This window comes from Malurus melanocephalus, unplaced genomic scaffold (genome assembly GCF_030028575.1).
Source record: "Malurus melanocephalus ecotype Western Australia unplaced genomic scaffold, MMel_1.1 scaffold_2, whole genome shotgun sequence".
NCBI lineage: Eukaryota > Metazoa > Chordata > Aves > Passeriformes > Maluridae > Malurus > Malurus melanocephalus.
In genome coordinates this window covers 5,142,461-5,154,253 of record NW_026623234.1, presented here as the reverse complement: position 1 = coordinate 5,154,253, position 11,793 = coordinate 5,142,461, and the positions used below count along the sequence as shown (strand labels likewise).

The following is an 11,793-nucleotide window of genomic DNA, read 5'->3' as shown; positions in this document are numbered from 1 at the left end:
ATCACAGAGGTGTAACTATCCTGTGTAATTGGCCCAGGCCTGATGGTCAGCCTGTCCATCAACCTCAGAACCAATGATGGATTGGCTCTGAAACACAGGAAGGGGGGCAAGGCTCTCTTTGCTGGAGAAGAAGAAGAAGGAGACACCCCTAGGACTTCTCACAACAGCCATCTTTGTGGTTTCTTGATCCCCATCCCCCACCACCAAAAATTGGACCAAGCAAAACCATGACAGATGGTTCACAGGAAGACCACCTGTATCCCACAGAATGGGCTGAAAATGTTGCTTGCTAATGCTACTTTTAAGAAGTCACTGCCACTGCAGTAGCTGTCCAAGACTGATTTCCAATACAAAGCCTGTAAGATATTTTCCTGTACTGTCTGATCAAGGAAAGATAAAACCTTCATTTCTAAGAGCCCATTTGAATAGTTTAACCATTAAGATATTTTCAAGTGAGTTACTAGGAGAGGTTTTCCTGGCTTCCTTTTGCATGTCATTCTGAGTCACCCAGAATGTCCTCAAGTGTGCTTGTTTAGTTGTAGCACCCAAAAATATTAATGTAGRCTTGTAGTGAGTTTTGCTTGGAAGTAAGAAAAAAACTAAAGCTTTCTCCAATTTCGTATTTCTAGGAGAAGTCCAAAAGTATTCCAGATGATGTTGCCAAGGACATGAGAGGTGTGCAAACCCAGCTCCGGAACCATGTGGCCTTGGAGCACGAGCTCTCTGGGAATGAGCAGCAGGTAATGACAGGCATTTGGGGTCTCTGATGTACAGACAAAGTTTCCAAGATAAGCATTGTGAACCAAATTATTAACCATCTCTCACAGAAAGCCTGGAAACCTCTTGGGATTTTCATTAATTTTTCTGGTGGTTTTTACATATTCAAGGTCTGGTGGAAGTGATAAAGTAGGTAATTAAAACTTTTCAAATAAGGCACATGCTATAATGACTACTGGCTATTGAAGTGATTCACAGGGATATTTTAGGTCATGGTTTGAAATGTAGAATTATGTCARGCTTTATGATGTGCTTATTGCCTTCTTCAAAGTGTTCTGAGTGATTACAAGGAAAAATCCAGAATCAGTTTTATGTGCAGAGAAAATTAATATTGGTACAAGTTTGAGTTTGAGAAAGAAGGATAGGGTTCACAGTACAAACATGTAAAAATTTTAGCTTGTGAGAGTAGCTACTTGGTAATGTGGGAGACTTGATAGGYTTCAACAAGACCAACAAAACCAGGAGGAGTTTCCTCTTAACTCCTTTGTTTAATAAATGTAATAGTATACAATAACATATATAGTATAAAACACAGCATGAGTTATATCAAGATTACTGAAGTTGTTATTCCAGTATTAGTGATCAGTGGCCTCATATTTTGGTCTTGGGGTGGCAGCATTCGAATTGATTCCATCAGCTTGTTACTTTTAAAGGAAGAAAAGCATAAGACATGCATGAAAACAATGTAGTCACAGTTAAGGTATATGGTCAAGAGGAAAAAAAAGAAATGATTGCTATTACTCGCATTATAATAGCAATTATAACACTACTTGCATTATTCATATAATAAATGGTATAGTAAAAAGGGAAAACAAAATCTGTCTGACCCTGAAAAATCACTGTTGTGATGAGGCTTGGAAAACACTGGATGTCACTGTTACTCCATAGAACTTAAATTATAGGCGTTTTTGTTTAATATGAGCAAAGTCAGAAAACGTTGCTTGAATTGTAGTATTTTTGTGTACAGGTGAGATAGCCCTTTCAGAACTTTTCTAATATTTTAGGGATCTCTGTGACATTCTCCTTCTTACCCTCTTCTTTCACCCCCCTGTACAGCTGCAGGAGCTGATCCACTCTGCAGATCAGGTGCTGCCCCATTGCTCCAGGCAGCAGGTGGGAGAGCTGCAGGCAAAGCAGCAGGCAATAGTGACCAACTGGAAGGGCCTGAAATCCAAAGTGGAGCTGCGCAGGAGACTCCTGGAACGAGCCCACAAGCTGTACGAGTTCCAGGCACATGTAAGCACTTCTGCCCTGTGTCCCTTGGGGAAGGCTGTCAGCAGTGTGTGTGAATCAGGGGTGTACCCCAAGCTGTAAAAGGCTGCAGGTGCTCTCTGTGTTATCAGTTAAGCATTTACTGCTATTTAGAAAGGTGTTTGAAGATAAAGATCTTTTGCCTTCCGTAGGAATGGAAGCTGATGTCCAGGTGATTAAGGAATCAGAATGTGTCAGTTGTCAGAAACGGTCTAATCCACTTTAAATCTCTTATAAGTGTTTAAGTCAGCAATACCTGTTTAATTTCTTTTAAATATATATATATATATATATATATATATAGTTAAAGGATGCTTATGGAAGTTTGTGTTTTTTGAGTATTTCTTTGTTTGTTTCTTAACTGTTACAAATTCCATTATCGTGTGCAGAACTGTTGAGAGGGAAAATTAGTGTGATTCTACTGATGTCGGTGAAAAGTTCATTTGCCCACTGTCTTTCTAAGGGTATCTAGGAGTGACAGTAAGAACAAGGCAAACTTTTAGAATGTATTCTTTTATGATATGTTAGATTCTTGAAGTCTTCAGCCTGGAGATGTCTTCATCAGAAGGTGGATCTTGGTGGGTTTATCCGTTAAAATGTAGTCACTCAGACACTTCATTATTGATTTACTTCATAACTYATGTCATAAATTTAGTTATTGACTTCAGATAGAAAATGTCAAGTTGTTCCCATCCTGTGAGGGTGCTTTCCTAGCTTTTATTGCAGGAATGGTATAAAATACCTTTTATYCTTTGGTTTAAATTTTGTCCAAAATGTGTGATTCATCCTGTGACCTGCATGACAAATCCAAAGCCCATTTCTCACTCTGTCAGTGTGTTCTTTGATCTTCATGACTCCTAACACCGTAAAACAAAATGACAAAGCCAGGTGACCACATTCTCAGTGACACATCWAGACGGGACTATGCCTCAGGCAACTCCTGTCTCTTTGATGTCAGTCTGATGGCAAAAAGTATTCCCAATACTCTCAATTTTCATTTGCTGAAGAAGTGAAGAGCTGGTYCTGCAATTTGGGAAGCCTGTTTTAGGCTTAGGACAAGGCAAGATCATACAGCCATGGSTAATGACTAAAAATCTCAGTAACTCCTGGGGATTTGCTGCAGAATAACACCCAAACTGCTGAATGCAAAGAGGCTGCCTTTCCTTTTTCAGTTTGTGCACCTCTTCATAAAAGAGGTGCACAAACTTAGTCACAGCTGTTCAGCTTTTTTAATAACAGTGTTCATATGCAACCGACAGGGCTTTTTCATTAAAAAATTATGCACAGATTAAGTGAAACAAACAAACAAATCAGTTTCCATAAAACAAGAATTCTACACAATCATCAAGTGCATCTCCTTACACCCCATCAAGTATGATTTGATGTGATTAAAAAGCAGGGATGGCCAAACTGACCACACACAGGAACAGYGGAGGGCTTCAAATCTTCCCTGGAATTTTGTCAAGGAAGATGAGTGTAGAGTGTAGTGTTTCTGAATGATCTGAGGCTCTTATTCTGAAGTTYATTCTAGATGCACATGATCTCACTCAGGCTCTGCTTGGGAGTTTCCTGCAAACTGATGCCTAGTATATCCTTAAATATTGCTGGCAGTGGCAGTCCAATAACATCTTGTTCCATTGCATTATATATCCTCAGATTTATGGATTTTTTCCTATGCTTAGCTTAAAATCTCGGGGAGTTTTAGACATGTGCAGTGCCAAGTGCAATGTCAGTGTCTACAGTGACATCCAGCTGTGTGAATGAATTAGTTCTACAAATCAAAATGATGCCAACATGGGTGCACTACATGGGCCCCTTTAAAAGGACCACAGTTAAAGATTGATTTAACAGCCATGTACACTGGCTTTAAAAAAAACAGTGTATTGACTTCAAAACCTAAACTCAGGACCCCAAATTGGCCAGTCTCAATTTTGTGGTGCTTTTCTGAATTTTTTTCCTGGCTCTCTTTACAAGATTTTGCTGATATGAAAAAAAAATCTATGGGTAAATGGAGCAGCCAAGAACCTATTTCCATTACATAGTTTCGTGGAAAAGCCAGCAACCACTTAAAAGAGAAAATTTTTCATTTACTGCAGTRAAAGAGAATTTTTCTTCAGCACTTACTATACAGAATAGTCTTTGAAAAGACATTTTAAAAACCTGAAAGTCTGTTTACTACCTCAAAATTAAATCAACTAACCCAAACGTAGTTAAACTGTGACAAAACTTAAGCATCTTATATAATCCCTTGTATATCCCTCACAATCCTAGTTTTTATCAACTGACATGTAAGAGCAAAACTACTGGAGATTCAAATAAGATGCCTGAAGTAAGTGACTGTTGAATGGAGAAAAAKACATACACAGAAAATCAAATTATTTTTACTCACAGAAGTTTCTTCAGTCACTGTTAGAAAATAATTCTCAGGGATTTGTTTTAGAATTTTCTTGCTCATAATTGCTTCAGCAGAATGCTTCAGACATTTCAGTTATTGCAAATATATATATTGGGTCATCACGTTCTGAAAGTAGATTAACATGGCATCCTCCCAGAACTGCTTCTTTGCCAATCTCAACCTACAGTTCCACAAACCAAGAGATTAATCTGTACACTTGGTATGCTTATGGAATTTTTTCTGACCTGTGGTTTACCCTGTCTCCACTTCCATCAGAGTGCATTTGTTTTGCACCTGAAAATTCTCATGCTCATTTTAGAATACATGCAAAACCTAATTTTCAAATAGGCTTTTATTAGCAAAAGCTGTCACAGAAAATAGGATGATACTGATTTATCCTTTATGAAGGAATAACATCAGAAAATACTTCAGGCAAGATGGACTAAAGGGCAATAAATTATATCATGTTGTCATTGATGTGATAGGATGCAGTTCGATTATGATCATGGTATTACAAACCAGTTAACACAGTGTACAGAAATTCCTGCAGAATTATCCACCCTTATAAAATTCATAGAGGTACTGTAARCACTAATGAAATATTTTATTTCTTATCTATGATTTTATTTTATTACTTATTATTCACTTAAAGTTGAAGAGGCAGCCTATGATTTTCCTGCCTGCTAACCTAAGCTTGAGCCCTAACCTCAGCTTGCACATTTTCTTGGGTTCCAGGTGAGGGACTATTTCTTATGGACAGCAGAAATAATAAGGGAAATGAGAGCCAAGGAGACTATTCGGGACATATCCACCAGCAGCCTGAGGCTCACCCAGCACCAGCAGCTGCTGGCAGAGATTGAAGCACGAGAAGAGAAATACAGTGACGTTGTAGAGCTGGGACAGTCCCTCTTGCAAGACGAGGAAATGCCATCAAAAGAGGTAACTGAAACTCCTCTGGGTGTAGCCATGATTCTATATTGTATCACACTGTGAGACACAAAACACGTGTACCCTCACTCTTAATGCCTAAAGATAACGAAGATTTAGGATCTGATTCTGGAAGTCACCCTTGAGAAACAGTTACCCCTCCTTGCTCTTGGTTTGGACTGCTGTGTATGATGTAAAAGCACTTCTCCATGGCTGAAATGAGGCACCTCGGGTGATCTCTGCCCAAACAGGAGTGCTAGAACTTGTTCTACTATTCTGCTTTTTAATAATTTTGTTGCGATTTAAGGGGGATTATCCACTCCTCCACTTAATCCTTTTTCCTCTCAATTTACCCGGATCCATGGGATATAAAGACTGATACACAAAGGTTTTTAATTAGAAATTTTGTACAGATTCAGCAGAAGCTACAGGCTTTGTTGGAAGAGAAGAAAAATGTATACAATGCTTGGAAAGAGAAGAAGGAGTGGCTGGAGAAAATACACCAAGAACAAATGTTTTACAAGGATTGGGACCACCTTGACAAGCTCTTGAACTCACAGGAGGTGAGCAAACCATAAAATTGAAATAAGCAGTTAAACTCTTCAACCATTTAAACTCTTTCAAACTAAAAAGGGCACTACCATTCACCTACAGTTTGAAGTCCTTGTGTCTGTGTGTAGAGAAGACTGTCTGTTTTATTGGTGTTTGTGTTGTGGTATCAATTGGAGACTGTCGCAATGTACAAGATGCTCTCCTTTCTCACGGGGCTCAGGTGTGGAACAGAAATAAATACATCATTCTTACTTGAAAGATAATTCACTGYAAATAAATGTAAGAGTGAACATGAGAGAGTCACAACAGAAGAGGGAGACAAGAGCCCAGTATTAGTCCACTTTATAAACAGATCTCAGCACGCCAGCAGCTCAACCACTGGCAAATTTAGCAGGCTTCAAAGGGAAAGGAAATKGTAAAGAGGGTTTGAAGGGAGTTTACTTTGCAGGCGTTGCTGGAATTCTCACCTCGGGCTGAGAGTTATGCTGGGAAAATGCAGCTRGTGGAAAATGGATGTTGGGAGTGTRAGTTAATACTTCTCAGGTCTGCAGGGGCATAAACTGGAGTAGTGCAACAACTATTAAAGAATTTGTAAATCGTATTACCTTCTGTTTGATGCAGTTGAGAAAAACAAGCTAGTGAAAAAGGCCCTCTCATGAAAAAAGAGGGCAGATAAAATTAATGCAAAGAGACAGAAGGATGTTCTTATTGTCATCATTTTTCAGCTCTTGAAATAGATTTTTTTTCACCATTATTCAATTATATTTTGTCTCTCTTGCACTTTCTTTGATTCATGTATTAACTATTTTAAAAGGTCCCAGTTTGAGGTCTGGCATTTGCTATTACAAAACAGAGTGCAGTCACTCTGCAAATTCCTGAATTGATAGATTGCTGTAACCGTGCTGAGACTTGGCATGCAAACCACATCAATGAATTGCAGRCTGCCAGACTGAAGCACTGGCACAACGCTGGAGGAGGTTGCACCTCTAGGTCATTTTTCATTAAGGAAAAATAATCCTTAATTCTCCAAGACCACTCAGACCGTTATGACAGCAGAATATAATGGTTCTCAGTTTGTGTTGAGCTCTGTTTTCCACCAGCACTGGCACTGAATCCCTTTGGAAACTGAGCTGTGCCATGCAGTGATTCTTAACCCTTTGTGGCACGTGGGCCTGGTGCTTTCTGCTACTCTGGAAGGCAATGAATGTCTGCATAATTCCCTACCACTGGTTGTCTTGGCAAAAGTGACCTGCATTCTGGAGTCTGTGACATGAAACAGTGAGTTTCACCTAGGTTCGGGTTTCTGGAGTAAAATACTACATAGTTCTGCCCACTATTTGTGACTTGGGTAGCAAATGCCATGATTTGCATTACATCTATCTATATATATATCCACAGACAAGCAGGATGGTAGGAAAGCAGTTCTTTCAAACACGTTTTTTAAAAAAAAATCAGCCAAGGGATCAATTGAAGACTCTCCAACCATTTTCCCAATGGGAATTTTGTGATYTGCTGCTTTCTGAGAGGACAAAAGGAAACACACACTCAAAAAGGATTCCTATCAAGCAAAAAAAAAAATAAAAGGAATCTCTCCACCCCTTSAGTTTCTTCTGACTTCTGTGTTGAGTCAAGGCTCAGCTATGTGCATTTCACTTCATTTTTCTGCAAAATATCCGTGTAAGAAGGCATGTCATAATTTTTCACTCCTATTTTGCCAGTACTTCATATGCAACAGACCAGCAGCAAGGAGCAGGGGAAGGAGGAAGGTAACAGAGGAGAGTTTTAAACTAAGAACTACTACTGAGAATTGCTCTTTTATTTGCTGCCTGTGCCACTGTGACAGGTTTGACTTTAGGCCAGCATCTTATGTTACATCCAAGTTATYTAAGCCTTCAAAGGATTCCTGCAGAATGTTGCCTACCATTGTTCTGTGCTAAAGAAAACAGAGCACATATGAAGAAAATCAGGCARACTTCTATCTTTTAATTTTTATTTATTAACTCAGTTGTGTCATCARATGGAGCCTCTGTAAGAATCTCTTGTGCAACTGCAAACTGAGATCTCATCATTCCGAGTGCAGACAAGCAACAGCTGAAAAAGAGAAAGAAGGAAAAAAAAAAAATTTTTGCTTTGAGCAGAAACTGCTGTGTCCAATACTCTCTGCTCTGTTCTGCTCTGTTCTGCTCTGTTCTGATCTTTTCACGGCAACAGATCCATTGCTCAGGTTAGCTGCTTTTCTTTTTTTCCCAGATGGAATAACAGCAAGTTTGCAGGCTGTCTCTGGCAGGCACTTTTGGCTCCCTCCTACTCTGTCTGCAGTCTCACTGTCAGAACACTCCRGGAGCAGAGCCGTATGCTCCGTAATTTATCTTTCAGCCCATCCCACACTCATATCGCTTTGCAGACATGACAAGAGGTGGTAGCAGTTTTAGAAGAGCTAAGATTTTTTATTTTGAATGTGAATTTTTTTAGTCCATATTTTTTTTTTTCTGGGAGAATGTTTATTCGTCTCTCGTTCCTTTGCCTCAGAGGAAGAATGGAAATTTCCAGTGCCAAAGGAAAAAGGATTAGGACTTGGTTTTAAGCACAGGGGGAAAGGCAAGCTTCTGTGGCTTTGAATTTTGCATCATTTAGGACTAAGCTTCAGAATGTCATACAGGGACCGTCGCTGCAAACCTTCATCTGCAACCTACGTCTCCACTGCAGAAGTGCTGCTGTCTTCCTGCAGAACGACCCCGCCTCCTCCTTTTGAATCTGCTGTACAGGACAGGCCTTTTGAAAAGATGCCAGCACCAGCTTGGCATCCTCCCACTGGTCCATCACTTGCAGAGCTTGCTCCAGGAAATGCCATCTCACCACCAAGCGGTGTGTCTTACTGTTCGAGGCTAGATGTCATCYTGGCACAAACAGACCAGAGGAAAAGTTTTGGGAATGCTGGTCACTGTGTCAGCCCTTCCAGTGTGGCATCCACGTGTTCCAGTGCTTGCAAGGATCCTTGGAGCCATAGATATGAGAGGTCTGCCACTCMGTCAACATCTGCATTTTACAAGAAACATTCAAAAAGAGAAAAAAGTGTTCATCATATTTCCCCTGAACAAAGCGATCCCTCGAAGCTCGCTCTGTCTCTGCCCTCAGACGTTCTTTCCTGCAAAGCTCCATCAAGCTGGACATCACGCCTGGACGTTGATCTGTCTGCTCTTCCAGCTGCTTCTATGCTCCACAGCAAAAACCTGCATGCATCCCTGGAGCCCTGTGATCCCCTGCCACACCGACAAGGCTRCAGCCAGTGCAGTGCCCCCGTGTCAGACCTCCAAGCCTCAGTGAAGCTTTACATTTCAACGTGCAGCGTGACCATAAAGCCTTTTCGAGCAGGTTTCCATGGAAGCAGTCATGCTCACTCAAGTCTGCCCGTGCCACCATTAGAGAAGGTGTCTGAAACTCCTTCTGTACTTCCGACAGGATCCCAGAAACCAAAACAAGGTTTCCCTTCAGGTGGGTCTCCAGCCCTACAAATCACAAGATTTCACGTGACTTCCTCGAAGTATCCTGGCCTTCCCCAGCAGACTTTATCCAGAAATATATGGCTGTCCCCAGCTGTGCTGACTGGAAGAGAAAATTCAGCTAGTGGGAAGGAGGTCATGAGCAAGGATTTAAATCCAGAGCTGATTATCTTTCAGAATTATCCCTCATCTAGACCAGAGTTTAGGAAGATGCCATGTGGTGGTCTAACACCTGCTCACCACAAGGTATCCAAAGTCACCCTGATCCTTGCCACCCCTTGGACTGCTGTGCCTGTCCAGGTGGTAAGAGAATTTAGAAGAAGCCCAAATCCAACAATCTTCATCAAAACACATGATTCAGATGCAGCTGTTCCACCCTTTCACCCTGTGGAAATTGGGGCTGGCCTCTCTCTGTCAGTGAACCCAGTTTGCTGCTCAGGATTGCTTTCTGGMCACTGGACAAGATCTGGTGTGAGACCTTCCCAGGAAACCTGTGCTGTAAGGAGGGTATGCCCTGAGAACCTTTGGACAAACSTACCAGCTCACACCACAGCTCCAACTCACAGACACACAGAGGGTCCAGGGTGTCCCTCTATTGCTGTCAACATTGCATCCTTTGGATCTGGGAGGAGAGTGGTGAAGATTTCCATTCCATTCTAGGAACATTTGCAGACAGATCTAAGCTGAGTTTTATCAAGCCATGTGGATTTCTTTTTGTACGAGTCCTGCCACGTTCCAGCTCTCCAGAGATGACTTAGGAGACAAGGAGAAAGAGACTTGTGTTCTTCTGTCACTGAGGCTGCAGCTACAGCTCAATCATCCTAAGTGAAGATAAGAACTCTGCTCTGCTCCAGCACTTAACCAGGGTTTCATTTTAACCATCAGACTGCTATTGTTAACACAGCACGAAAGTGCTCACAGACTTTGCATGTTTGGGCCATAGTGCTCAGCACTTTGAAATATTCAAGACTTCAGAGCCAAGAGCCAAGAACTGGTTTTCTTCTCTGCTAGTCAGTCGGACCTGGAACAAATCCTCAGTGTACTTTTTCTTAGTTCTTTTCTGTTACACTGTTTTCATTTTCTTACTTGTCAAATTATGCTATATGTCTAAATGATTAATTCCTGGTTTTGTAATTTTATAAGTAATGCTTGTTTTCAAAGCCAAAGTATTTAAGTGTGTAGGAAGAAATCACTTTTTTCCTCTCTTAGAAAAGGAGATGTACCACCCTTTCCTGAGGGAAACAAAGGGAATTTAATGTCCATAGCATGTCAAATTTGGATACCCCTGCAAAGTTTCTAGCAGTGAAACTATGAAGAGTTTCAGAGGAATTTAGTCTGCCTTCAGACAAATGTTTCATAGGTAAAGATTTAAATGATGATGCTATATGGGTGCAAGATTCTGGTCTAATACCTACTACTTACAGGGTAGGGATCAATACTGTGAATTTTGAAGGAGGAAATAGGTGTGAGGAAGGAACAATGGCAGTTATCAGGAAAACACCAGTTTTACCTCTGTGTTTTCCCATATATATTTCCAATATCAGATAACTGTGYTCTCATGCCAAGGAGACAGCATGCAGTGGGGGGAGGGAAAGAAATTTTAAATACATTGAGCATTAGGATTTTGCATATAGATTGTGAGAACAGATGGCAATAAGACAGTGATGTCCATATGATAGAAAAATGTATGTTTTCTTTTTATAAACTTCAGTGTGTTTTATTTCTATTGTGATTATAGTATCATACCTCATTATAACTTTTACTAAAATGAAGCATAGTAAAACATTTTTGTAAACCTTATATAGTCACGGTATCAAGCACATTTACTTACTTTGCTAAAGCAAATTTCTTTTTTTTCATTAATTCTTGTTAGTATTTATTTTTATCAGAATTAAATCAAATCTTATTCTTCTCTGTCTYGGCAGATAGTGTGGACTTGATTACACAATTCAAGTGAAGGTTTTTGAAACTGGGAGTTATTCAGGCTTTTAGTACATGATTAAAGCAGAAAAATTTTCTGTGGAGTTCCAGCAATCTCTGCAGCAAGCACATGGCAGGCACTGAGGGGAAAAATCTGTGCAGCTTGTTTTACTGTGAAGAGCAAAAGCAGGAAAACGAAGTGGTCTTGCACAAATAGCTAAAATATATTTTATTCTAGAGAAATATTCTGCTCTTCTTGGAATATAAATTTCTTTTGGAGCTATGTCATCTTCCAGTGCCTATGAATGTGAAGTTGTGGCTCCAGAGAGCATAGTTATGGTAATGACTAAAATGTCTCATTCAGTATTTCTCCAAAAGATAGAGCTGGCAGATGCTGTTACATAACTGTATATATAGTACTGTTATATTTTAATTTTTTTTTTTAATTGGACTTTGCTTTTAATTCTGCAT

At 40.2% G+C, this 11,793-nt stretch overlaps 1 protein-coding gene across 1 annotated transcript in view; it reads left to right on the top strand.

The window, feature by feature from the left end:
* The window catches only part of SPTBN5 (spectrin beta, non-erythrocytic 5), an 84,701-nt gene that overhangs the window by 33,533 nt on the left and 39,375 nt on the right, over nt 1-11,793 (top strand). The window contains exons 30-33 of the mRNA XM_057365865.1: nt 630-740; nt 1,834-2,013; nt 5,159-5,362; nt 5,764-5,913. Coding sequence (XP_057221848.1) covers nt 630-740; nt 1,834-2,013; nt 5,159-5,362; nt 5,764-5,913 — 645 coding nt within the window. The remainder of the gene's footprint in view (nt 1-629; nt 741-1,833; nt 2,014-5,158; nt 5,363-5,763; nt 5,914-11,793) is intronic.